General features: G+C 40.4%; 1 protein-coding gene across 2 annotated transcripts; it reads right to left on the bottom strand.

The window, feature by feature from the left end:
• C1HXorf38 (chromosome 1 CXorf38 homolog) lies at nucleotides 1-25,912 on the bottom strand. Of its 2 annotated transcripts, XM_032795778.2 has the most exons (8): nucleotides 25,622-25,912; nucleotides 19,941-20,075; nucleotides 16,877-16,999; nucleotides 16,596-16,745; nucleotides 11,926-12,108; nucleotides 3,962-4,133; nucleotides 3,381-3,465; nucleotides 1-842 (listed from the first exon to the last, which is right to left on the bottom strand). In XM_032795778.2, the coding sequence occupies exons 1-7, from the start codon at nucleotides 25,823-25,825 to the stop codon at nucleotides 3,416-3,418; spliced, it is 1,017 nt and encodes a 338-aa protein (XP_032651669.1). In that variant the 5' UTR covers nucleotides 25,826-25,912; the 3' UTR covers nucleotides 1-842; nucleotides 3,381-3,415. The 2 variants fall into 2 exon arrangements, with proteins under 2 accessions (XP_032651669.1, XP_032651670.1); XM_032795779.2 differs by lacking the exon at nucleotides 11,926-12,108.
• Nucleotides 25,913-27,407: the final 1,495 nt, after the last annotated feature.

Below are 27,407 nucleotides of genomic sequence, written 5' to 3'. Positions count from 1 at the left end.
TCACAGAAGGCCATGTTTTATTTTTAATTACGGTTCATACATTTATGAAAAGATACTCAATTCATCCAGCGAGTGGGGTGTGTACAAAACCAAGGGTAGAATATGGCCCTTATGTACTAAATAAATAAAAGTTTAGCTTAGTTACTTGTTTAGTATCTTATAGTCACATCCACGTCACTCAGTAGGAAAATACACCCACCCCCAGGAGCAGTGCTGTTTATGTCCTTCATTACTTTTCATTCTTCATCCTTCTCAGTTTTTCCTCCTCCGCCTCCTATGTCTGTCTCTCCTTTCTTCCCTCTTCACTTCCTTCCCTGCAGCATCAGTTCACACCTCTTGCCCATCCACTAAGATCTTCAGATATGAAAGTGAATGACGACATCTAAATGTAATCAATTTGGTTTTAACCCCCAATGAGTTAAATGGGGGGTAGGAAGGTCACATGTCTGAGTCACTCTTTCAGGCTCCCTGCCGTCTTAAAAAATACTGCAGCAGGTTACTCTATCATCACATGGAAGGTTTTCATCACAAGTATGAAGAAATATGAGTCTTTTTGTTGTTGTTAAATGAAATCTTAGAGTCTGTAAACTCTGAACACCCACGTGGGCCCCATAATTCCATAAAGAAAGGTGGGTATTTGATGCCTTTGCATCAGACCCTAGGTTTAGGGATGGGGAATATCCTCTCCTTGGCTTTTCGGTAATTTAAGCAATAAACGGAATCTGAAAAGAATGAGAACTTTTTTGAATTCTCGCCACTGGATTTTGATGCGTCAGGATTTCTTCTTGTTAAAATACAATTCATCACAAGGATGGTTTTTCACTCCATTGAATGTCATGTTACTGGAAATGAATACATTTCTTGGTTAGTGCTCTGGCAAAACGTATTTTGTAAATGTTATATGCTTCATAAAAAAAGCAATTTAAGTACTGTATTTTGTTAAGAGGTTACTGCCTATTGAAAGGCCTCGGTGCCAATATATTTCTATTTACGTGGTAAGCCCCTCCCTGTTAGTAGTCACTTATAATGCTGGAGTCAAAGTCATTTGTGAGAATAACTGACAGAACAAAGGAGTCCATTACTATACTTGTATAATCTGTTACAGTATTTAGACCACTGCTCAACTGACAGACAACTATTACCACATCATACAGGAAAGCAAGTAAGCCCAGGACATCGTCAATCAAAAACCTTGCTAATGGAGAACTTCAGCATTGAGCCTCAAAACCCTTTAAACTGCTCAGACAACTATCTCAAATCCTAGGAATCTATTTCTGTCATCCTTGTTCTCTGCAATAGTAAAAAAAAAAGTCTCAATTGTTCTCAAACTTCGAACTGCAATTGGGAGCTAGATTCTTCTCCTATTTATCTCCATAGCTAAACTTCCATTGACTTTACTGGGGGCATGATCAGACCCTTTTCTAAAGTGAACACCTCTAATAATTGCTGTAGTCAATACTCACAGTGTCAGATTTTCAAAATATTAGTTATTATAGTGTAAACTATAGGAATAAGGAATATCATTGGCTTCTGGGAACCTCCAGGGAGGTGAAGTTAGGCCACCTCCTTAAGAGTAAATGCAAAAAAGTATCATCTGCTCACTTCCCATACACCTGTTCCGCTATTCTAACAACAGGCAGGCTGGTGAATTCCAGCCACACCCAAAAGCAGTTGCCCAGTCAGAAACTTGAAAGAAAGAAGACTTTTCTAGGCCATGAAAAAGGGACAAATATACACAAAAACAGCAAAAACAATGAATCTGAGGAGAGGAGACACAAATATTAACATTATACATTCATAATATATGAATTTTGTTTCTTTTATTGATTGCAAAGTCTTTATTAAAAAGAAATGGTAGATCTCAAGAGATTAAATACATTATGTTGCTGTCAACCCTTTAGAGGGTACTGGAAAGCAAATGTACCTTAACATTCACATTTTGTAAAAATGAGGTTTTATAAAACTTAAGACTAATGGAAATGTTTCCATTAAAAAATGAAGTCTAATGAAAATAGTTGCTGGGATCATTTAAGTAAAAATAGTGTCTGAAAACAACAAACAACAACAACATAGCACTTAAACTGAAATACTGTAATATGGACTGCACAAAATTGAAACTGATCTTGCTGGTCTCCATTATGTTAAAGAGAAAAAAAATAAAACTGAAAAAAGCAAAAACAAAGGTTTAAGTGCCTGTTTTTTTTTAAAATTACATCAGTTTCAGTATTCTGAAAGGTCACTGATTTATATTATATTATAAATGTATGATTATCTTAGCTGACAGTGTCCCTCACTTGCAATGTTTTTGCTCTTAGTGGGAAAAACTAGAATTAACAATATCAAATTATCTAACAAAATTGTGCTCTGACAGTACTAAATGCATCACCTGTTGGCATAACTAAAAATTTATTTTTTTGAATGTTTTATTGTGCTTGCAAAAAATTCTTTACAAATATAAAAAAAAACACATAAAGCCAGGACTTTGTTCCATTAAAATTAGAACTACGGGATTCTGACAGTTGCAAATTTAGCAGAAATCCTGAATGCACTGTTCTCAGGGTTAAGCAACCACATAGGACTTGACCATGAAAAGCATCACTGAAAGAAACATGGATAGTTAAAGCATTGGTGATGAGCATTTTCTCAAGAACTGTGCAGCAGTCTGCACGTGGTACTGAGATGTACGCAGTTTTGAATCATGTGAGCAAACCTCTATGCTCATGTTGCAGTGAGTGCTCATGAATGGGAAAAATGACCATGCCATGAGTAAAACAGGACATGGTCAGGGAACTGTGTAAATCTGTTGTATAGTGGTCATTTTAATTATTTTAAGATGGTTTTGCTGCCACCCTTAAGTATTGCTGCTTTACACCAAAGTGACTGAGGAGCCAATGTTAAACTGAGAACAGAGGGTGTTATGAGGCCCAGACACAGAAACAAATTAAACTCTCTCTCTTACAGCCAGCTGCTCGAGGCCTCATGGTATATGCTAGGGACTGTATTTTTGCTGCCCAACATCCATTCCATTCAGCTTAACTGCCTTAATGGCTCAACAACAACAAAGCCCCAGTGGTTCAGTACTGCCTTCTCTCAGCCTTCCATATCCTTGCAAGATCAAGTCCTTCAAACCTACAGTTTATTTCCTGGCTCTAGTTATGTTTCTCCACATTCTTGAAATTGAAAAAGGAGGTGATGGGGTGGGAGGGAGGGAGTACATGACATTCTTCCAAGAAACAAAATCATCAAACCGCAACAGGAAGTTTTGAAATTTTAGAAAGGCATCTCATGACAATTCACCCTTTAAGTTTGTTTTCCAAGCCACTGAAGAGGCTGGGCATACCCTCACGCAGTGAAAGACAGACTACTAGTCAATCACTTACAGGAACTTCTCTTCAAAATACAGTCACTGGCATTTTCACAAAAGTTGTTCTTTGGGAATACACTTCATGTTCTTTAACGAACAACCTATATTTAAACAAAAAAACAAAACAAAACATCAGTGAATCTTCCTCTAATCGAGTGTTGCACTTGTTTCTTACATCAGTATTTTTTATGTTTTTTAACCTGGTAGTTCCCAACCCATGAAACAAATCCTCACATAGATTCTCTCTTTATTCCTTCTTTTAACCTGTATTTGATCATTTCTATAAAGACGACTGAATCTTAACAATTCCACAACTGCTGAAATACAACAATTGACGGCCCTGACAAAACGTGTCTCTATTAAACAAAAGTTTCACTAACACTGTGCAATAGTCACTGCCATTCATTATCATAGCCTAAATAGTTCCCTGGGAGATGCCCCACTACACCATGTGTGTCAAAGCAACACATCCTGATAAAGAGAATTATTCTACATGACAGCACTCTTTTCCTCAAACTCCTTTACACATTTTTGCTTGTAACATCCAAGACAGCTTGAGAGAGAGGAAAAGCACATTTCCTAAATGAGTAAACTTGCCTTCTTCTTCCTCCGGATCAGGATATTCTTTCATGGTCTCTTTCATAGATCTTCTTTGGTTGCACCCTTCTTTTTCAAGGCCTTCTAGCCTCTGCATATCTGCCTGAAGACTTATCTGGAGATCACTGCTGTCCTTTAAGAAGTTCTTTGTCATCTGTATCCTATTTAAGTTCTACAGCAGCAGCAAAAAAAAAAACAAAAAAAACACCTCTTAATGGAGCCAAATCATTACAATATAAGCTTCTTCAACTATCACACTTTCTCAATATTTGCTCTCTGGCACATAATTTCCACATCCTCTAATTATAAAAAGGCTTTTTTGTTGGCTTGTTTAGGATTGCTGCATTTTCTGGCCAGAAATAGAGAGTCCTGCTATTAGACTCTCATTTATTTTAAATATGTAGTGTTGTAGCTGTGTCAGTTCAAGGACATTAGAAAGACAAGGTGGGTGAGGTAATATCTTTTATTGGACCAACTTCTGTTGGTGAGAGACAAGCTTTTGAGCTTATACAGAGTTGACCTGAAGAACTCTGTGTAAGCTGGAAAGCTTGTGTCTCTCACAAATAGAAGATATTACCTCACCCATCTTGTCTCTCTGTATTTGAAGAGCTAATTTGCTTTAAGCTTTTTTTTAGAGCAAAAGCTGGTGAGTGGGAGCGTAGCTTCAGCAAAACGAGGACAGAGAATGTGGGAAACACATGAAGCTGAGGGCAGGTTGCCAAATAATTCTCAGCAGAGAAGAATTTAAACTCAGGTACGATAGATCATCTTTAAGATATTGGTCCATGTAAAGGGCTTGTTCGGACCAGCCCTGTGGACGAAGGATTTTTATCATGTAAGCAGATCAAAATTTGACAAAGGCAGGTAATCATTGATGGAAGATTGGACTGTAAACCTGCCTCTGAAGTCCAAACAGCTTCACAGCAAAACAAATCCACTGTGCATCGTACCAAACCTGTTATGGCACATGCACCGTACATTTTACATTAGATAATACTTAGTCCTGCCTTGAGTGCAGGGGACTGGACTAGATGACCTCTCGAGGTCCCTTCCAGTTCTATGATTCTATTGTCTCAGACTTTAATCATAGTTTAATATTCTGTTATAGTTTTAAGTGCAGTGACACTAACAAAGAGCAAGAAAATTATAGCTTATGGTTGTTACAGTAACCTTAATTCATCCTGACTCATCTCTGTGTGTTCTAGCACATGCTACATGTATTTGAATGTATATTCCCAGTTTATTTCTCCTCTCCCCACAAGAACATTCAATGCAAAGACTGAAGGCTATCTAAACTCTCTTTTTTAAAAGTGAGGGTGAAATGAGTTAAGTTTATTTGTAAGATATTGGCCTATTTGCAATTTCAATTGAAAAAAATATTCCCAATATTTGGCAGGTTCCCCCCCTTCATCGTATGATGATGTGAGCGGAAAAGCCACTTGCAGTCTTTGGTAATCAAGTCTTCCCGGCTCTCACATGGAGACTACAGGAGGCAGCTCATCCCCGAAGAGATCTTTTCAGATGGTACAAGCAACTGCAGCTCTGGGAAACTCAAGCATGCAGCAAGAAGGGCCTGGGAAAAGCAATTCCCAACTCAGAGACCAGCAGGCAGTATATACTACACATATGCAATGAAGCCAAATTACAGCACTGTGGTGGCACATCTTTGCACAGCATGCAACTTTAAAATATAACATCACGGTGAAGGATTTTTTTTTTTTAAATTTAACTATTGTTTAGCATTTTTTATTTGAAAAGGTGGGGTTATGGTAAAAATCCTCATCTTAACTCAACAAGAATTTTTTTAATCTGGCGTACTGGAAGAGAACTAAATTTTTAAAAGTTAGAAGCAGCTGATGATTGGAGGAAAATATAGACTAGGACAAAGGTTCTCAGACTATGTCTGTGGACCACCAATAGTGTCAAAATTTCAACCTGCGCCGTCAAACATTTGGTGACTGGAGGAGGAGGGGAAGGTGGTGACCATGAAAGGATCTCTCTCAAAGTGGAAAGGAAAATGAGAGTTGGAAAACACCTAGACCAAAAAGAGATGAATTTGAAAATATGGCACCAGTATGGAAGGGATATTCTTGACTCAGCTTTGGGAGGACAGCAGAAGTGGGGAATAAATATGAAATGTGGGACATGGAAATGATCAGCAAAGGGCAAAAGTCTTTCCCTCTTTTTAAAATGTTTCTTACAGATGCTAAGCATATCATGCATGCTTGTGGGGGTGAGAAGCATTCAGTTTATATGAGAATTATGCATGCTACATACTTTAGTAAACAATTTTGTTTTTACTGAAACATAAAGGAAAGCCAACCTGAGGGCATTTTCCCAAGAGGAATACTCAACTGCAGAGAATATTTTCACTAGCAACAACAGTTCTTCAAAAACACTTGGTAAAATTGAGTTTGTTCAATAAAAGATGTCAATGCGAATGGAAGACTGAGGATAAAGAAATGCCAAGTTTGTTAAACATTTGTTTTACTTCCTAATTTACAGTGGAAGAGAATGAGCCATGTACAGATTGATCACATTTCCCAGAATGAGGGGGAGGAATTGCTATGTAAATACCAACTGAGACTGTTGAAAAGGGGGGTATTTCTTACAACAGAAAAAGGAGATCCAGACAACATACTTTTCATGGAAGACACTGTAAAAAAAAAAAAAAAAAAAAAAAAAAAAAGATGCTAGAAATTACATACACATTGGACAGTGTCCAGATTTCAGGGCCAAAGTTTCACTTACTTTAAGAATGCTTTTTGCTCAAGGTTTCACTTTAGGTTCTTTCCAGGTTACTTGAAGATGCAAGAAGGATGTAGAGGTGCTTAGAAAAAAATTAAAAAGACACCCAACAAGGCTGGTTCTATCCCTAGAATAATCAAACCCGTTTATAGCTTTTGTCTTTATTGTGACAAGTCAGATGAAATTTGAGACAATATCACAAGGCCTCACAGACCACCAGATCGGTTCAACCAGGTTTGTCCAGGCCGTAGGAAGTATTTTACTTGTTTATTTTAATACCTTCCCACAGAATTTAAACTGAGGAAAAAAAAATCCTTTCAGCCTGGGTTCAGAGCCTTGTAAAAAGTAAACAATCCTCCCCCCAGTCAAGGCTTACTTGGAGCTCAAAAAGGCTCTGTGCAGGCATGGTTTCAGTCTTGTTTTAAAACAAGAAAGGGCTTTTTAGATAGCATGTTCCTCTTCTCTTCGCCTCCAAGGAAGGTTTTGCTCCTGGTCCGTGGCACTCAACAGCACCTGGGAGTACCTCCCTCTTATTAGTATCCTGGGAAATTAATACATAGCAGCTGGCCCAGTCTGGTTACTCTGACAATCTCTAGGGTTAACAGCAAGCTCCTGTAGTCTTGACTACAGTCAGTGTTAACCCTCTTTCTGCCAGTCCCCAGAGAGGATCTACAGACTTTGGGTATGGCTACACTTGGAATTTCAAAGCGCTGCCACGGCAGCGCTTTGAAGTGTGAGTGTGGTCAGAGTGGCAGCGCTGGGAGAGAGTTCTCCCAGTGCTGCATGTAAACCACATCCTTTACGGGTGTAGCGTGCAGCGCTGGGAGCCGCGCGTGCAGCGCTGGGAGCCACGCTCCCAGCGCGGCCGCCCTGATTACACTGACGCTTTACAGTGCTGTATCTTGCAGCGCTCAGGGGGGTGTTTTTTCACACTCCTGAGCGCGAAGGTTGCAGCGCCGTAAAGTGGGGATAACAGAAAACATGGTGGATAAATAGTCATGACTTGAGTCAGGTATTGAAGGCTATGTGCTGTTTAGGAAACACAGAAAAAAGCAAGGTGGTGGAGTAGCATTGTACATCAATGTGAGGTTAACTGTTAAAGAAATAAAAGTGATGGAATGACAAGACAGATTCTGTCTGGGCAAAAACACACTGGGAAAGAAGCTACTAGAGGCTTCCCCTGAGGATAGTGCTTGGGGTGTGCTACAGACCGCCGCGACTAATTTGGATATGGATAGACTCTTTAATGTTTTTATGAAGTAAACACTAAGGGAATGTGTGATCATGGGAGACTTCAACTTCCCAGATATACTGGAGGACAAGTGCTTGCAAGAATAATAGGCTCAGAGTTCTGGATGTGATAGCAGATGATTTCTTCACCAATAGTTAGAACCAACAAGAGGGATGCCATTTTAGATTTGGTTTGGTGAGCAGTGGGACCTCGTAGAAGAAATGGTTGCAGGGGACAACCTTGGTTTGAGTGATATGAGCTAATTCAGTTCAAACTAGATGGAAGGATAAACAAAAAATAGATTCTGGATTAGGTTTTGACCTTCTCAAGGGCTAACTTAAAGATTAAGGAAATTAGTTAGGAAGTGGATTGGATTGAAGACTTGTGGATCTAAATGCGGAGGAGGCCTGAATTACTTTAAGTCGCAGCTGCCAGAAACTATCGAAGCTGCATCCCAAGAAAGGGGAAACCATAGGCAGGAGTTGTAGACCGAGCTGGATGAGCAAGCATCTCAGAGAGATGATTAAGAAAAGCAGGAAGCCTACAAGGAGTGGAAGGAAAGGTTGGTAGCGGGGAAGCTACTTAGTGAGGTCAGAAATGTAGGTTAAGTGAGGAAGCTAAAAGCCAGTAAGGTTGGACCTTGCAAAGAGGAATTAAAACATAGTAAAGTCTAAAGCACATAAAGAAGAAGAAAACAAAAAGAAGGAAGTGGACCGCATACACTGAGGATGGAATGGAGGATTAAGATCCTAGGCTGGCCCAACATCTAAATAAAGACTTTGCCTCAGTCTTAATAGGCGAAATGAGGGACTTAGGGATGATGGAAGGATGATAAACAGAATGAGGATATGGAGGTGGATATTACCACATCTGAGGTGGAAGCCAAACTAAAGCTTGTTGGGAAAATCGGAGGGCCGACAATTCTCATCAAGAATATTAAAGGAACTGGCGATGAAATGCAGCCTAGGAGAATTCTGAATGAATCGTAAACTCAGGGTTATACCGTATACTGGAGATTGCTATTCGTAGTTCCTATCTTCAAGAAATGAACGTGTCCGGATACTATAGGCCTGTTAGTTTGACATCTGTAGTATTAAGTTTGGAAAAATATTGAAAGGAGAAGTAGTTAAGGACATTGAGGTCAATGGTAATTGGGACAAATTACAAACGTTTTCTAAAGTAAATCGCGCTCAAACAAACTGATCTCCTTCTCGAGAAGGTGACAGATTATTCTAGACAAGAAATTGCAAGTAGATCAATTTTACCTCGATTTCAGTACAGCATTTGACAGGTTCCAAATGGGGAATGTTAGTTAAATTGGAAAGTATGGGACTGATATGAAAATTGTAAAAAGGGGGGGGTGGGGTTTTTTAAAGGAAACTGGTTAAAGGGAGACCAATGGTCGTTACTGAGGGTGAAACTGGCAGGGCTGGAAGGAGGTTACTAGTGGAGTTCCTCAAGATCGGTTCTGGGACGAAATCTATAAACCTTTTATTAACTGACCTTGCCACGAGGGAAATGTGCTAATAAAGTTTGCGGATTACAGGGAAGCTGGGGGTATTGCTAAAACAGAAAGGACCGGTACCATATAGAAGATTCTGGATGACCTTGAACTGGACAGTAATAGTAAATAGGATGAAATTTAATAGTGAAAAGCGCTAAGTCATTGCACTTAAAGGGTTAATAATAAGAACATAGATAATACATTGGACCACATCAGTTGGAAACAAACAGGAAGGAGAAAGGACTTGGCAGTATTGTGATCGCAGGATGGACTATGATTGCCAATGCGATGGCCGTAAAAAAAGCAATGGGTTTAGGATGCACTCAGCGAGAGATATTCAGCAAGATAAGAGTGTTAGTACGTTATATTAAGCAACTGGTAGGACTTCACCTGGAATACTGCGTGCAGGGTTTTCTTTTGCGTCTCCCATGTTTAAGGAAGGATGAATTCAAACTGGAACAGGTTCAGAGACGGGCTACTTAGGATTGATCCGAGATGAAACCTTGCCTTATGAAAGGAGACTCAAAGGCTTGGCCTGTTTAGCCCTGGCCAAAAGAAGCTGCGGGGATATGCTTGCTTCTATCATAATAATATAGGGGGATTAATATTGGAGGAGAGAATTATTAAGCTTATACTAATGTAATCAAGGAACATGGTTATAACTGACCATTAGGAAGTTTTAGACTTGAATTGACGAGTTCTACCTTAGAAGGAGTGAAGTTCTGGGAAACAAGCGCTTCCAGGGAGTAGTGGGGGCAAAAGACCATATCTGGCTTGAAGGATAGCCTTGATTAAGATTACGGAAAGGGATGATATGATTAGGATAGTTTATATTTGGGGCACTGGTCGTGTATTATCAGCAGATGAGTCTGCTTCAATGGGTTCTGTGATGGGATGTGGTATAAGAAGGACTTGAGTTACTGCAGAGAATTCTGCTCCTTAGTGCTGGCTGTGAGTCTTTGCCCACAGCTCAGGGTTAGCTGTGCCATATTGGGTCGGAAGGAATATTCTTCCAGGACAGATTGGCAGAGCCCTGGAGGTTTTCGCCTTCTTCTGCAGCGTGGGGCATGGTCACCTGCTGGTATCTCTGCAAGCTTTAGGCTTCAAAACCATAATTTGAAGACTTCAATAAGTCGGACATAGGTTAGGGGTTGTTATAGAAGTGGATGGGTAGGGTTCTGTGGCCTGCTTTGTGCAGGAGGTCAGACTAGATGATCATGTTGGTCCCTTCTGACCTATGAGTCTATGAGTGAGAGTGTAGCCATACCCTTTGTCACAGCTTTCGGCATGCTCGTGCAAAGCCTTATGTTGAGTTCAAGGTTACATTTTTTTAAATTTTCTTGTAACTTAAATAGAGGAGAGATTTAAAAATTCACAGAAATACTGTCAAGGTAAGACTTTAAAAAAAAAATACAGAAAGTCTTCCCTTACCTCTGCTACTAATAAAAGGTTAAAGTATTAAAAGCAAAATAATTTGAACCTAGTTTACTTTTCTCCTTTTGTGGTGTTTGCTCTCTGATTTTTTACACGTACAACAAGGAAAACTGACTAGTCAGTTTCATTTTGTTTCTGTTAGCTAATACAATGCTCACGTTTGCAAACATGGGAGGGAGATGTTTCTATTTTAAAAAACTAATTTTCATTGGAATAAAAAAAATAAATTTTAGGTTCTGTAAAAATGTTGTTTTAAACAAAAAAATTTTAAATTAAAAATTCCCAACAGTGTTTCCTTCAGCTACATATGCAGAAGCAGGTTTTAAGACAATTAGAAGTTTGTGCTAAAAACCTTCACAAGTTATTTTTTTAAAAATGCACCTTTAGAAATTCTGATAACTCAAACATACCACCATTAATTTTAGGATAAAGGTTTAAAGAAAAATAAAGAATGTGCAGGTGAAAATTCAGCAAACATACCTTGCTTGTTTAAGGGAACTGTTCTATTCTAGGTGCAAATATGTAACTCTACTAATGCTAAAGGGAGTTACATAACTATATCAAAAGAGGACAAGAACATCTTGAAAAGCAGACTATACAGACACATGCATATCAGGGATCTTGTGCACAGATTATTGCCATGTTAAATCAGGGAAATTCAATGTATGTTGTATACAATATTCACATTTTCAAGCATCTTCTGTACCTCAACTAGCCAGTCTTCAATGCTGAAGTTTAGGAGTGCCTGGAAAGGTGCTCTCAGCAGGCAGTCACTTTCCATTCCATATCGCAGCATCAAACGGCCTAGATGTAGTTAGTACTAAAGTGGGAGGTTTTTGAAACATCTCTTACGCTCCTGGAGGAATTTCAACTTTACTATATGGTAAACTGTAAGTTTGCCTTCATTTGGCTAGGCCTTTTCCAGTAAATATTGGTTTAAAATGCAAAAGAGGAATCCTGTTCATTACCCAGAATGAGCCATTAACTGCTTTCCTTTAAATATCTGACTAATATGTTAAGTCTTCTTTTTTAAAATTTTCAAAGTACCTCTTCAGACAGCATCTCCTGCTCTTCTACCAGAAGATAGATCTCTTTAAGTCTTTCCTTTACTAATTCCATCTCTATTTCACTTATTTGGCTCCCACTCATGCAAACTTCTGTTTCTCCTTCCAATCCATCTGGCTGATCATCTTCCCCTGGTATATAAACAGCCCAATCCGATGACAGAAGCTGTTTGGTTTATAAGAGGAAAATGAAATAAGTGATTAAATTTAAAAAGGCACTTTTTCTGGTATCACAGAGAGCTCCAGTTAATGCTACTGTAATAGAGCAGTTCTTCATTTTGTGGTTTCAGTAGCGTAACAAAGTACTCAAGCTATGCAATGAGTTCAGATTAAATGAATCTAAATACTTTTCTATAATCTTTATCAGTGTTGCTCCTGAAAACTTCTAGTTCCTCATTTCTATAACTGTACAAAGTGAATTTTAGGCTAACTTTTACCTCCTACACCACAAAGCAAGCACTTGTGGTATCATGTTTTGATTGTCCTGGACACCAGGTTAAAGGTCTAGTGCTCTAAGCACATGAAACTGACCTATGGAACACTAACTCCATAATCTAGAACAGGGGTAGGCAACCTATGGCATGCGTGCCGAAGGCGGCACACAAGCTGATTTTCAGTGGCACTCACACTGCCTGGGTCCTGGCTACTGGTCCGGGGGGGCTCTGTGTTTTAGTTTAATTTTAAATGAAGCTTCTTAAACATTTTTAAAACCTTATTTACTTTACATACAACAATAGTTTAGTTATATATTATAGACTTACAGAAAGATCTTCTAAAAATGTTAAAATGTATTACTGGCACGCAAAACCTTAAATTAGAGTGAATAGATGAAGACTCGGCACAGCACTTCTGAAAGGTTGCCGACCCCTGGTTTAGAATATATGGAGGTACATATAAAATGGTTATTTCAGGATTTCAGCTAATTTGTTCCAACATGCGTAAGCAATCAAATTTAGGTGTTCTTAAACAGCTGTCTGTACAGAGCTGGCTGACCACATGGTGCTGGCTCTCATATTCCATCAGGAGAAACAGCACAGGAATGGGGTGGGGAGGACAAAAGGAGGAATAAAAGAAACAGGCTGGATAAAAATCTATAATTTTAGAAAAACATTACTTAAATCAGATTTTTTAAATTTACATTAAATACAGGTTTATTTTTAAAAATAAAAAGGTGCAGAGAATATTTTTTCATTTCAGATTATTCAGCTAGTTCAGTTCAATGACTAATTCATTCAAAGTTAGCAAAACAATGGGATGGGAGTTGAAAAAAGCATAAAAGCTTGTTTTCCTTTTTCAATCTATGAATAAAAGCTAGATGTCAGAGGATGGGATCTACTAGTTCTAAAATCTTGAAGGACATGGTGATCAGAAACAATCAGTTCAATTTACTAACTACAGATAATACTTCCTTTGTTTAATAAATCAGTTCATTTTAAACGCAAACATATTTTGATAAACTTCTCATGTATCCGGCACAATTAAGTTTTTATTTTAAAAAAAACCTCAAAATGCTTTTTAAATTGAATTTGTATCTAAATAGAGCTTGACAGAAGTAAAAAAATCAATTTAATAAATAAGAAATGCGCCATTCACCATTTTCTAATAAAAAAATATAAGTGTTAAGAATCTGAATAAATGTATGTTAAGCTCTTTAGTTGCTTAAAAAATGTGTATAAATATAGCATATGTTCTTGATTAGCAAAAGAGATGTACCACACTTAGTACAAAGGCTGTATTTAGTTGCAAGTCAATATGTTTTAATGGTTTCCAACCAGTGAGGCTTAACCTTTCTTTAGAAAAAGAAGTAAAAAGTACATATGCAATGCAAAACAAAATTAAAAATCAATTATTTAAATTGCTTTGAGTTAAATGAAGCCACCCTGAAAAGGAGAAAATGTGAGTAACTCTTTTTGAAAAGTACAAAGCATTTATCATTCCAAAGACAGAAATATAAATATGTACCTCCATACACCTGCTGTTATTTTTCATGTAATAAATTGCTGTGGTTGCCTCAGGGGTGTTATGCAACAGAAAAAAGATGGGGAGGTGGTCCATGTGATGGAGAGTGGGAGAAGAAGAGATCCCTGAAATAATCTGTCCATCATGGTATTGTTCACACTATGAGAGGCTGAACTCCCTTGGTGTGATGGTCGTTATACCGTGCCCTTTAACCCCATTCATTCCCTTTTCTCTGCACTCTTTTTTTTTTTTTTTTTTTAACACAAAAGTCAGCATTTTGGTAGAGATTGGTGATCATGTGTATAAAGGAAGCATCTATGAAAACTACACTGTATTGGGTAATTAAACAGCTCAGAACCATTCTCAGTCTGTAGCCTCAGTTCAAAGACATAGGACAGACAACGGCTGCATTTCTTGGACATTTAGGGGTACTGCCTACCGAGTGTCAGAAGTTATCAGCTTTCTGTGGTGACAGTTTTGTAGTTTACCTATAGCCCTTATAGGGAAGAATGAAAGAAAAATAATTTGTTCTCTCTAGTGCCTCTGCAAGAGCTTGTTTAGTGGGCTTTGTCACAGTTGAGGGCAACTGCACCTGTAGTTCCCTGTGTGGTCCAGCAACAGCACCCACATTTCAGGCCTACAGTTCCAGCTGTTGCCTTTCTTGGGTGGAGACAGATATCTCACCTTGGTCAGAATGGAATATTTCTAGACTGCACAGTTCCCTGTCTTCACTATGTTATTCCCAGCAGAGACAAGCTGCCTTAGCACAATTATTTGCTTTCTCTTCAGAGACTGATAAGAGTGATTGTCAACAGTTGTATGTTATCTCACAGCTCTTTTTATGCAAGTCTTCTTTATTCTTTACTTTTATTCTTAAGGTAAAAGCACTACCGAGAGAACATACTAAAAACAATAAAAGAAGCTACATGCATGCTAATAAGTTTACCAGAGATCACCCCAGCTGCACCATGGGCTCCAGGAGCAGGCCTTCAACACTTCACCAAAGGATTTCTTGTTGGATATAAGTTCATCACAGCCTCAGCTCAGAACTAGCATGCAGTCTTACATGGCCTCAGTAAGCCCAGTCTTTTCAGCCCTACCCTAAGAACTGGGCTCCTCTATGGATAGGGATCTTGTCCATTTGCTGGATCAGGAAGAAGAACGTGAGACAGTTTAAAACCAGGCTATTTATCAAAAAATCTTTTCTTTGCCTGTTGGTCCCTGGAGAATCTAGTTTGAACTAGTATATTGCAACCTCTCCATGGGGTAGCATCAAAGGTCTGATAAGGGAGGAGTTTCGTTAGCATTTCCCTCCTGCCAGAGCAGGTGCATATAATTCAACAATAGCACATACATAACTGCATATTAATACAGTGGACCCAAAGGTAGGAAGCCTAATTCAATAAGATGCAGCTTAATTCTATAAAGTTCATTCAGGATATTGCAGAAAATTCTCAGGCGGTCACAGGCTCAAAAGCCTACCACTCTATTCTGCCAATTAGTAACAGAAAACAAGCAATATCAACAGTGACTTAAGCCCAGAAAACCCTACCAACATTTCCACTTATCAGGCAGCATGATCAATGTCAGTTCTTTTCTGCACAGACCAATTCCTCAAATAAATATTCTCTTAAAAACAAATTCCCAACTGCTGCTTAAACCTGTTGGCAAATTGTCTGTGCCATGCCACCTACCTTTTGTTTTATCCCCTCATCCCACCACATTGTGCAGCAGCCACATATACAGGTAAACACAGGTCTATATAACCTCTTAAACACCTGAAAAGCAGCTGTAATATTTAATATTGGAAGTAGTAATAAATTGGACGGACATGCCAACTCCCCTAAGATCTCTAGATATAAACAGGCAGGACAAGAGCATGTGTAGAAGAATGAGATACTCTGGGGTGTGGAGCTGGTACTTGTGTAGAAGACCGAGTCAAGAGGGATATCTGCGCTGCGAGTAGCGTGATCCTGACCCAACATCAGGAGGAGGATTATAGATAAATAACTACTTCTCAACTGGGTACAAGATAGATAGATGGGGCAGACTCAGCTCTGTTGCTTACAGTAGTAGATAGAGGATTGCATTCAGATGGCAAGTTAGGAAGATGCTGTCTCTTCAGTACAGAGGGGAGGGTGAGATAAGTCTCTGATCTGTATATGAATATGAAGAGAGAAGCAGGTTAGCATAGCTACCTCATAAAGGGAGGGTAAATTGGAGGAAGGAGCATGGATGGTTGCATTGGAGGAACAAACGGCCCAGCAGCCCAGGGACTGGGGAAGCTCAAAGGAGGCATACAGCTACCAATCAGGTCTTGCGCCAAACAGAGCTTGGATGGACTGTAGGATCAGGGCCAAAACATCTGGTAGAAAAGGGCTGTTTCCGAGAATTGGCTAGCTCCCGCTCAGCCTCGCAAATATTTCATTTACAGTGGTGAGTTACCATAGACCCAGAATCTGCAAACACTAGAGAATAGTGCTTCCTATGATGAACAGTCCCATTGACGTAAGGTATTTGACTCTTTTTGTAACGTACAATGAGACTGGACATTTAAACAAACAAACAATAGAAAAATATAAACCCTAGTGAAATTCCACAGACTTTTAAAAGTCTTTGCAGATTTCAAACGTACTGGATTATACTTACAATTTATAACAAAAAAAAACTACAGACCAGAATTATTTCTTTTACCTTTTCTATCCTTGTACTAGCTGTCATAACTTCTGGAACATTCTGGAGTTCCTTTAATAAATTCTGAATCTTCTTTCCAAACTCTTCCAACCATAAAGAAGAAACTTTCATTTCTGAAGAATGCATTAACTCATTGCGGCACTTAATCACCTAAACAGGAGAATGAAGAAAAACAGCACTGCCACATTACAGTCATAACCATCCTATCACATAATTTACAGTATTTTACAGAATATATATTAATTAAAAATAGTTCTTGGAAATAGTCTGAGAGATTTTACCTCTCTGACTTTCTTCTGGTCAATACCACTGAAGTGATCACAAAAGTTGAAAAGGTTTAGAAGAGCAGCTGCATCACACTTTTCTGGTCCAGAGATATCCATCTGCCCACGAGGCATATAAGCCTACATAACAAAAGTGCACGATACCAATGTCATTTTTGGTTTCAGGAAGTACACAAATATGTGATTTCCTTATCTGCCTATAAACGCTGTTTATGTTTCAAAATGATATTGCCTAAAGTAAATGCAATAAACTAGAACACAATCTCTACAACTCCACTTGCTACATTTGCCATCTAACAATGTGCTCAAGCAAATGGTTATTTCCTTCACAACCCTTAAATCTTTCCGTACTTGGTTATTTGATTCTGCAATGAAGTCACAATGCTAAATGAACACTATAACATATTGTATAGTTATACACACTCGTGACTTCCCTGCATCACTAGGGAGTTGCACACTTTAAAGCAGTGGTTCTCAAAACTTTTTTTTACTGGTGACTCCTTTTACATAGCAAGCCTCTGAGTGTGACCCCCCTTATAAATTAAAAACGCCTTTTAATTATATTTAATACGATTATAAATGCTGGAGGCAAAGTGGGGTTTGGGGTGGAGGCTGACAGCTCGTGACCCCGCCCCGCCCCCGGTAATAACCCTGCCATCCCCTGAGGGGTCCCGACCCCCAGTTTGAGAACCCCTGCTTTAAAGCTTGTCAGCTCAGTTCTTCCCTCCATTCCCTGCATGAGCTTCTTTTGTGCCCCCCTCCTATCCCCCTCTATTTCAGGGATATCCCGCACCTCAACTCCCTCCTTCATGCCACGGGCTCTGTGTTCCCTCCCACCATCTATGCATCCAAATCTCCTGCTCCCCACCAGCTGCTCTGTGCCCTCCCTTCAAGGGCACCGGAACAGAGGAGGCCATGGCCCTCCAACTTTTGAACGTCTTCCACTTTTCACCACTGGTCTGGATCCCTGTCCCTCCTCTTCTCCTCCCAAGGCCCCATCCCCAGGCCAGGTCAGGAGCTGGAGCCTGGCCCAGGGACCCTGGGCAGCTGTGAGGACCCACCCCTCCACCCGCCCAGTGTCAGGGGGCTTGAGAGCAGCCCCAAGCCTATGTCCCCACCCCAGCCAGATGGAGGGGCCTGGGCTCCCTAACTCAGCTGTAGCTTGGCCAGGGGCCACAGAGGGGGCAGGGCCTTGCAGCTCCACCACTTTTAGGAAGAATCCATCGCTCCTGCCCCCTACTCCTCCATAGGGTAGGAGACAAGTCATTCTGGATGTCAACATCTTAAACTGTATTGAGAGACTGGGCAGAACTGAGATATGGGGGTATTGTTATAACGGAAGGAGTTAATGGCTGCCATTAACCAGTTCTTTGATCTATGGTTCTCAACCAGGGGCAGGTGTACTCCTAGGGGTACGCAGAGATCTTCCAGGGGGTACATAAACTGATCTAGATGTTTGCCTAGTTTTACAACAGACTACATAAAAAGCACTAGTGAAGTCCGTACAAACTAAAATTTCATACAATGACTTGTTTATGCTGCTCTATATACTGTATTTTATAGTAACGTGATGTACAGATACGCAATGTATTAGACATGCATTTTTTGTCATTTACTGATGCGTACAAGAATGTTAATGAGGTTGAAGTTGTACTTTTTAAGTGAGGTGAAACTTGGGGTACGCAAGACAAATCAGACTCCTGAAAGAGGTACAATAGTTTGGAAAGGTTGAGAACCACAGCAATAGACCATAACAGATCTGGTTAAAGTTGTTAGGTTTGCTAACCAGATGCCAGGGCATCATGTGTCCCCATTTCACCCTTCTGTTTTTGTGATTTTCACCAAAAAAAATTGATATTCTCCCCACCAATGCCTGGAACATTCCTTGAAATTTTGCAATTGATCTGATGTGGCACTGAAAAGTTATCGTCTTACAGACAAACAGACGTAGCCCATCAAGTTGAGCACAGAGCTGTGCAAGTTCAGACATTTGGGTGGGAGATTAGTGAGTGAAGGGAAAAAGATATTTTAAATACACATATCTGCAATAGCAGACAAAACTAGGAAGGGTTTTTTTTTTGTGGGGGGGGGTGGGGAATATTACTTTTCACTTCAGATGCACTGTTGTTCACGTGTACCAGCACATCACACCACCCCTGTTCCCGGAACACTACCCAGCTACAATATTCTCTAGAATGAAGCACCAGGATTATATGGGGACTTTACCCTGGGTTAACCGCCTGCCTGCACAGACCGCCACCACCACCACCACCACATTGGTTCAGACAGATGAAAGTAGCCTAGTTAGTATAAAAGTTTGTGTGTTATTTTGTGACTCTTAAGGGGGTTTTCTTTTTTTAATTAAATATGTTAAATTGAACTTCATCTTTTCATGCACAAGCTTCACTTCTAAAGAGATCTGTGAGACAACAAGTATTTATTCCATTGAGAATTTAGATACATTACTGAATACTTTACAGACCATGTTTCAGTCAGTGGTTATTTTAGACGATGTTCAGCAAATCAGGAAGCAGAGAAGAAATGCCAACAATTTTGCATGGTACCACTGAACTTTACAACACTGTCAATATTACCAAATACTATTCCTAATACCTTTTCATTGTATTTCTTAGTTCAGCCCAAAGAAATACTGCTGTACACTGGCTTGGATTTAAGCCTAGTCAATGTGTTTTCAAATCCAGGATGAAATAAAAATGAAATCACGTTGGTTAAGCCCAAAAGGGTAGTGCCCTGGATGCTCAGATCATGGAAAAGCACAAGGTTAGCCCTTGAAACCTTTCCTTTTGTCCTTTAGCAAGAAAAAAGGACAATACATGTGCAAGTTTGTTCTCTAGGGATGAAACCCTGCCCCCACTGAAGACAATGGGAGTTTTGCCATTGTCTTCTACAGGGTCAGGATTGCACCATAGGTCCAAATCCTGCCCTGACAGACTCCTATCCAGCCAAACTGAATCCATTATGGAACCAAATGTGGATGAAAGTGAGGACATGAGCTGATCCCAAGTGTGATTCTTCTCAACAATGAATTTAATTATGTTACCTTTGCAAGTTCCCATGAGTTAGAAGGCCAAAGCCAAGGTTTGCAGTTTCCCCAGTGAACTTCTCCATTCCTGTTGGTGTGATGATTCAAAATCTCCTTTTTCCACTCTGTGCACAGTGAACAGCTGGACTGAAACTAAAAAGAAAAAAAAAGATAGGAAAGAAACCAAAGTAATTTACCTTAGTACTTGCACCCTTTAAATTACACTTTAAAAAGCGCACAGGATTATTACTACCACATTGCAGCAGAGACTAGAAAAAGGATTCAAGGAACGTTCATTCAGAAATTTGATCAAATGCACAGATTCTCGTATGCAGTGTGCTGAACTGTTATGAAGAGACGTAACTGAGAATTTAGGTATAATAAATACAGTAGGTTAGGGCAGTAGCCTCTCACCTCTAGAGACCTGGATTCAATGAGAGTCCAGACTCAACTGGAAATGAGTCTGAGGCTTCTCCTATCCAGGGTTGAGGCCAGTGCTAGCCAGATGTCTCAAAGGAGGCTTGCGTGACAAGCCCCGTGATGAAAGAGAAGAATACTTTAGCAGCAGAATTTGAAGTTACACATTTTTTCCTTACAGTTTACATTAGGGTTAATAAAAAAAGATATATCTGAGCATGGTTGAATCCTTAGGGAATTTTCAACTGGGAAGGATATCTTAACAGCTAAAGCATGTAACAGCTTATTCCAATTTAACTTTTCTGATTGTTCACTCTCCATGTGCACGCACATACAAACACTCCTCCACCTTTGACATTAACTTTGTAGGGCAGAGGGATTAAATGTGTAGGTGAATTAGACTGTAAACTCCCCAGGGCAGAAACTTTGTTTTATTTGTAGGTCTAATATAGTACCCAGCATTCTTATAGGGCTGCAGAAATAAATAATTGTGGGTGGCACTGAAGAACACCAAAGTGAATGTTTGTTATCTTGAATTATGTTACAGGGTTTGTTTGTTTTTTTTAATGTACTCTAACAGAGAGGAACAGTGAACTGCCAGCTCTCAATGTTGTTTCTGGTATGTAACAATAGTGATTATTATTACTGGATATTATGGAGTCACAGGTCATGCTTCCACATGCTGAAGTTGAATTTAATTTTGCACTTAACGCAGAAATTTAACCACTCTGTTATGTATGAAAAATACAGTATATCCTCTACAAGACTACGAAATTTACTCTGAGCACAGAATGAGTTTTCTGAGAACGTACAAGTAAACTCATTCATTAGTTTCTATTAATTAAAATAGGTACACCTCTACCCCAATATAACATGACCCGATATAACACGAATTCAGATATAACGCGGTAAAGCAGCACTCCGGGGGGGCAGGGCTGCACACTCCGGCGGATCAAAGCAAGTTCGATATAATGCACCTATAACGTGGTAAGATTTTTTGGCTCCCGAGGACAGCGTTATATCGGGGTAGAGATGTACTTTAAAATATTCATCCTGTCTTAGTCCTTTTTGGCCCTATGAGCTTAATAATGGAGTATGTGGACACCATCATAACAACAACAGGATCATGATTAAGGCATTTGAGAAAGTAGTCCCAGATGAGACTAAACAGATTTTTAAAAGACATTTATTTAATTTCTTCAAGGTGTCACTATAGAGCAGTCAAGCTAGTTTGGGTGCCCTTATTGCATTTCTATACCTTAATTTTGTTGGACTTCTTTTTTTATCTAAGCATAACTCTGAATTTCCTGGGTGGATAATGCCTGCTTTTAGATCATTACAATATCCACAAGTGATATCTAACACAATGTTCATATGTCTACGTTACCGTTACATTAAATTAACATGAGTGAAAGGTAGATGAGGCATCTCATTATGGTGCTTAAGGGAAGCTTTCTTCACAACATTAAACTACTCTACATAGATTGGCACAAGCACCAGTTTTCCCTCACAAGAGTACTAAAGAAGCCATGTGAGAAGCTTCCACTATGCCCAACCCTAGCCAGTACTGTTAAACCTTCACTTTCATGTGCACTGACACTACAGTAGACCCTCTGAGTTACAGACACCTCAGGAACGGAGGTTGTTCGTAACTCTGACATGTTCGGTAACTCTGAACAAAACATTATGGTGGTTCTTTCAAAAGTTTACAACTGAACATTGACTTAACAGCGCTTTGAAAACTTTACTGTACAGAAGAAAAATGCTCCTCTCTCAATTTTTTTAGTAGTTTACATTTAACTACATTTACAGTACTGTACTGTATTTGCTTTTGGGGGGGAGAGGTCTTCTCTGCTGCTCCCTGATTGTGTACTTCCACTTCCAAATGAGATGCGTAGTTGACTGGTCAGTTCATAACTCTGAAGTTCTATTGTATTTACCTCTCTCTCTCTTTCCTGGAAACTAAAAACAAAAGTTTTATCACAACTAGGGCTGTCAAGTGATTAAAAAAATTAATCGTGATTAATAGCACTGTTAAACAATAATAGAATACAATTTATTTAAATATTTTTGGATGTTTTCTACATTTTCAAATATATTGGTTTGAATTACTACATAAAACAGTGTACAATGCTCACTTTTTATTTTTGATTACAAATATTTGCATAGTAAAAATAAAAATAGTATTTTTCAATTAATCTAATACAAGTACTGTAATGAAATCTCTTCATCATGAAAGTTGAACTTACAAACGTAGAATTATGTACAAAAAAATAACTGCATTCAAAAACAAAACAATGTAAAAGTTTAGAGCAGGGGTCAGTAACCCATGGAAGGTGTGCCAAAGGCAGCATGCAAGCTGATTTATCATTGCATGCTGCTGCCTGCCTGGGGTCTCCGCTGCCAGCTTGAATGGACGGAACCCTGGGCCAGTAGCAGGCTGAGTGGGGCTGGTGGTCGGGATCCTGGCTGGCAGGGGCTGGAACCCCAGACTGGCAGCAGGCTGAGCCATTCAGCCTGCTGTCGGCCTCAAGTCCCAGCTGCCGGCCTCGCTCAGCCCACTGCCAGTTTGAGGTTCCATCCGCTGGCCCCTGTAAATTTAAAATGTATTACTGGCACGTGAAACCTTAAATTACATTAAATAAATGAAGACTTGGCACACCACTTCTGAAAGATTGCCGACCCCTGGTTTAGAGCCTACAGGTCCACTCAGTCCTACTTCTTGTTCAGCCAATCGCTCAGACAAACAAGTGCATTTGCACGAGATAATGCTCCCAGCTTCTTGTTTACAATGTTACCTGAAAGTGAGAATGGGTGTTCACAACATATTTACATGCCAGATATGCTAAACACTCACATACCCCTTCATCTGTCAACCCCCATCAGAGGACATGTCCATGCTGATGATGGGTTCTGCTAGATAAGAAAGCAGTGTGGACTGACATGTTCATTTTTATCATCTGACTCTCATGCCACCAGTAGGCTGATTTTCTTTTTGGTGGTTTAGTTCTGTAGTTTCCGCATTGGAGTGTTGCTCTTTTAAGGCTTCTGGAAGCATGCTCCACACCTCATCCCTCTCAGATTTTGGAAGGCACTTCAGATTCTTAAACCTTAGGTCAAGTGCTGTAGCTGTCTTTAGAAATCTCACATTGATACCTTCTTTGCGTTTTGTCAAATCTGCAGTGAAAGTGTCCTTAAAATGAACATGTGCTGGGTCATCATCCGAGACTGCTATAACGTGAAATATATGGCAGAACGGGGGTAAAACAGAGCAGGAGACATACAATTCCCTTCTAAGGACTTGAGTTATAAAAAAATAATGCATTAATTAAATTTAACAACCATCACCAGCATGGAAGCATGTCCTCTGGAACAATGGCCAAAGCATGAAGAGGCATATGAGTGTTTAGCATATCTAGCATGTAAATACCTTGCAATGCTGGCTACAAAAATGCAATGCGAACATATGTTCTCACTTTCAGATGACATATATAAGAAGCGGGTAGCATTAGCTCCTGTAAATGTAAACCAGCTTGTTTGTCTTAGCAATTGGCAGAACAAGAAGTAGGACTGAGTAGACTTGTAGGCTCCAAAGTTTTATACTGTTTTGTTCTTGAGTGCAGTTATGTAACAAAAACCCCTACATTTATAAACTGCACCTTCACAATAGAGATTGCACTACAGTATTTGTATGTTGTGAATTGAAAAATATTATTTCTTCTTTCATTTTTACAGTGAAAATATTTGTAATAAAAATATAAAGTGAACACTGGACACTTTGTATTCTGTGCTGTAATTGAAACCAATATATTTGAAAATGAGAAAAATATCCAAAATATTTAATAAATTTCAATTGGTATTCTATTGTTTAACAGTGCAATTAAAACTGTGATTGATCGCAATAATTTTTATAGCGATTAATTTTTTTGTTAATCACAAATTAACTGTAATTAATCAACAGCCCTAATCACAACTGATCTTCAAAACAACAACAAAAAGATATCTAGCTCTGTATAACAGCTATGTATGCCATGCAAAGAGACAGGGCGTTGAGAGCAAATGCAAGGGTCAACAAGGCTTTAGGCAGTTAAGTGCCTAGTAGAGGAGAGCACAGTAAGCTGCAGAAGGAGCAGAGTAGAGCTCCAGTTAGTCCCATAGCACCCTCTGCTGAGCCAGTATTGGACTCAGAAATTGAATGGCCAGGATAATAATGGACCATAAAACTGTGAATTCTAAAGCAAAGAAATTCTCCATCTCTGAATTTCTTGTCTAACATCCCACCCAGAACTTCTTTTCTGGGCTAACAATCAGGATCCCCAATGTGAAGGAAGCAGGGAGGGCCCAATCCTGCAGCCTTCCTGGGACCGTAGTCGGTGATTAAGTAAATGGAGTTGTGCAGATAGAACTGCGAGGTCTCTCATGCAGGTCTAGTTGCAGTTAGGACTGGAAGAGAAGCAGCCCCCCCGCCCCCTTTAAGAACTAAGGTACTCAAAAATAGTGAAATAGACAAGGAGAAAAGGATAATGGTCTAACACAACACAGTGCCCACAACTCTGTGCTCTGCTCCTAAACTCCAACACCTCCTTCCAAAATCAGTCCAGTTTCTTTATTTGTTGATGCTGATTTAAGCAGTAGTGCCATGCTTAACATTGCTGATGCCACGTGTTCAAAATTCCCGAATCAGCCCTCTAAAAATTATTAGCATTTTAAAAAGTAACACGCTGGGCGGGTGGAGCGGGGGGAATAGTTGCCTGCTGGTTCTCGAGCTTTCAGGCTGCTCTCAGATCATGTTTTCAAGGTTTTCTCTGCAACCAAGAGGGCTACAAACGTCTGTCGAATGACAGTCCAGAATCTCTCATCATCCCCACACTGCAGGAACTAGAGCTTTTAAGAAAACTCTTCTCACCAGATGCACAATGCCATCACCAGAGCAGGCCATGCTGACTAGTGCAAGGTTGGTGCTCTCCACGCGGCACAGGCTTGCCAACCTTGCAGGAGTGTCCTGGAGTCTCCAGTAATTCAGGGTTAATCTTTAATGAACGCCTGTCGTGTGAGGAAGTCTCCAGGAACACATCCAACCGCAGCAGGGAGCCGGGGAAGGCCGGCTGCACACTGGGGTAACAAAGTGCACAGGCCGAGCCTAGCGCCCGTGAACGGCGGGGAGGGTCTGATGGGTTGTAAGGGACCCGCCCCCCCGTGGATCCCCAGCATTTGGGCGCTACCTACAGCCCCGCAAGAGCAACCTCCCCTCCCCCGAGCGCGCTGGGGGCCCCGACTCTCACCTGCCGGCCCCGGGGAAGGCAGCGGCTGCGGCAGAGGCGGCCTGCGGGCGCCAGGCGGGCGAGCAGCTGGCGGTGGAAGGCGCGGAGCTGCTCCCCGGCGAAGCGCTGCAGGGCGTCCCGCAGCAGCAGCAGGCAGTGCCCGGCCTTCACCCAGTTCTTGTACTCGGCGCAGTTCAGCCGCGCGGCCAGCTCCGCCAGCGCCATGGCCCGCGCCGCCTTCCGGGGAGGTGGGGGCCCGGCTGGCCCCGCCCTGCAGCGCAGCCCGGCCGCTCAGAGCCACGGGAGCCCCCAGGAGCGGGTGAGCATTGCAAGCTCCCTGAGCGCGGTCCGTCCGTGCCTTCCCGTGCCGCGAGGCGGAATAGCAGGGCCTGGCTTAAGCGGGGAAACAAACAATCATGCGTTTTATCTGAAATACGAGTGTTTAAGCTGGTCTTTCAGCACCTCTGGTTGGAGCCCTGGGCCTGAGTGTTGTCAAGCCCCTGCCTGCCTGGAAGGAGGGCGGCTCTGGCCTTGTATTTACCTCCCCCCCGGCGAGGTTCTCATGTAACCGCATAATTCCGGCAGCTGGAGCTGTAAGAGAAACAACTCTTGCACTTCGCATACTGAAATGACAAGATAAGCTTCAGAAGTTGTACTTGCAGGAGTCATGATTAGTCCGGTAAGGGTGAGATTTACAAGAATGGGCCCTTCTAGGTCAGCTCCAAATGCAAATCCCCTCTCCCAGCCTCAGTTGATGTAGTCTACAGACAGATAACCCCACATTGTTAAGGGAGGAAGGAGACCACCACGTCAATGAACTACTACTTTACTGCTCTGCTAGCACAGCAAGAGATGGCAATTTAGACTATTATGCATGTATGATAACAGTTGATTTAATGATCTTGCTACTTTGAAGGTAAGAGATTAGGACACTAAAGAACAGCCCACGCATAAGGTGCCACATTCCCAAAACAGTGCAAAGTCACAAAGCCATGACAGAAAACCCTTAGCAGAACCCTGAACACTTAAGGCCACCAGAAGTTAGGAAAAGCATAAGTAAAGCAGTACATCTTACTCAAAGACAAAGGGTTCTCTTCTTCCATAAATGTCTAAGCCTGAGCTGTAAGTCCAGCCAAATTCATTTTGTCCAACTGGAGAAGTCTGTTAGCGTACCTCAGAAAGGTTCTATGCACAGATCCCTATGATGATTAAAAAATATCCTACTGAAATGTAAGTACAGGGGAATTCCTTTTAGCCACTCAGAAGCCAAGTTTATCCATCAGCGTGCAGTGCAGTTAAACATTTTCTGCTTTGATAGATGAGTTTATTTCTGACAGATTTATTACATATGCTAGAAACTAAAAATTCCCTAAGCCAATCAGAATGCAGCATGTCACTACTACAGCCAAGAAGAGAGATCACACTGATGCACATTTTTACCAAAATACATGTATCCTACCATCTGTCTGGTGGAACCTACACCATTCACATAGTATGAGGGAAATAAAAGTAAACAGAATTTAGAAGTTTCACTCATCTGCTTTTGAAAATAAATATCCATACTTTGCATAATGGTCTTCCTTAGTATTTGTGCAATGATCTCAATGTAGTTTCCACTATAAGATACTGTTTTAAGGTTAAAGTTAAGCAATGTTATAAATATTTGGACTGAAATTTTCCATGTTAGATGTCTGCCTCAATTTTTAAAAATTAAAAATTCAGCCAAAATGCTTCAGCACCATCAAAAAAAAAAAAAAAGGAGGGGTGGGAATGATATATTGCCCATTTTAAAAAAAATGCTGGCAAC

The sequence above is a fragment of the Chelonoidis abingdonii genome, chromosome 1 (genome assembly GCF_003597395.2).
Source record: "Chelonoidis abingdonii isolate Lonesome George chromosome 1, CheloAbing_2.0, whole genome shotgun sequence".
In the NCBI taxonomy this organism is placed as follows: domain Eukaryota; kingdom Metazoa; phylum Chordata; order Testudines; family Testudinidae; genus Chelonoidis; species Chelonoidis abingdonii.
The sequence above is the reverse complement of the archived record's forward strand: the minus strand, read 5'-3'. Positions and strand labels throughout refer to the sequence as shown.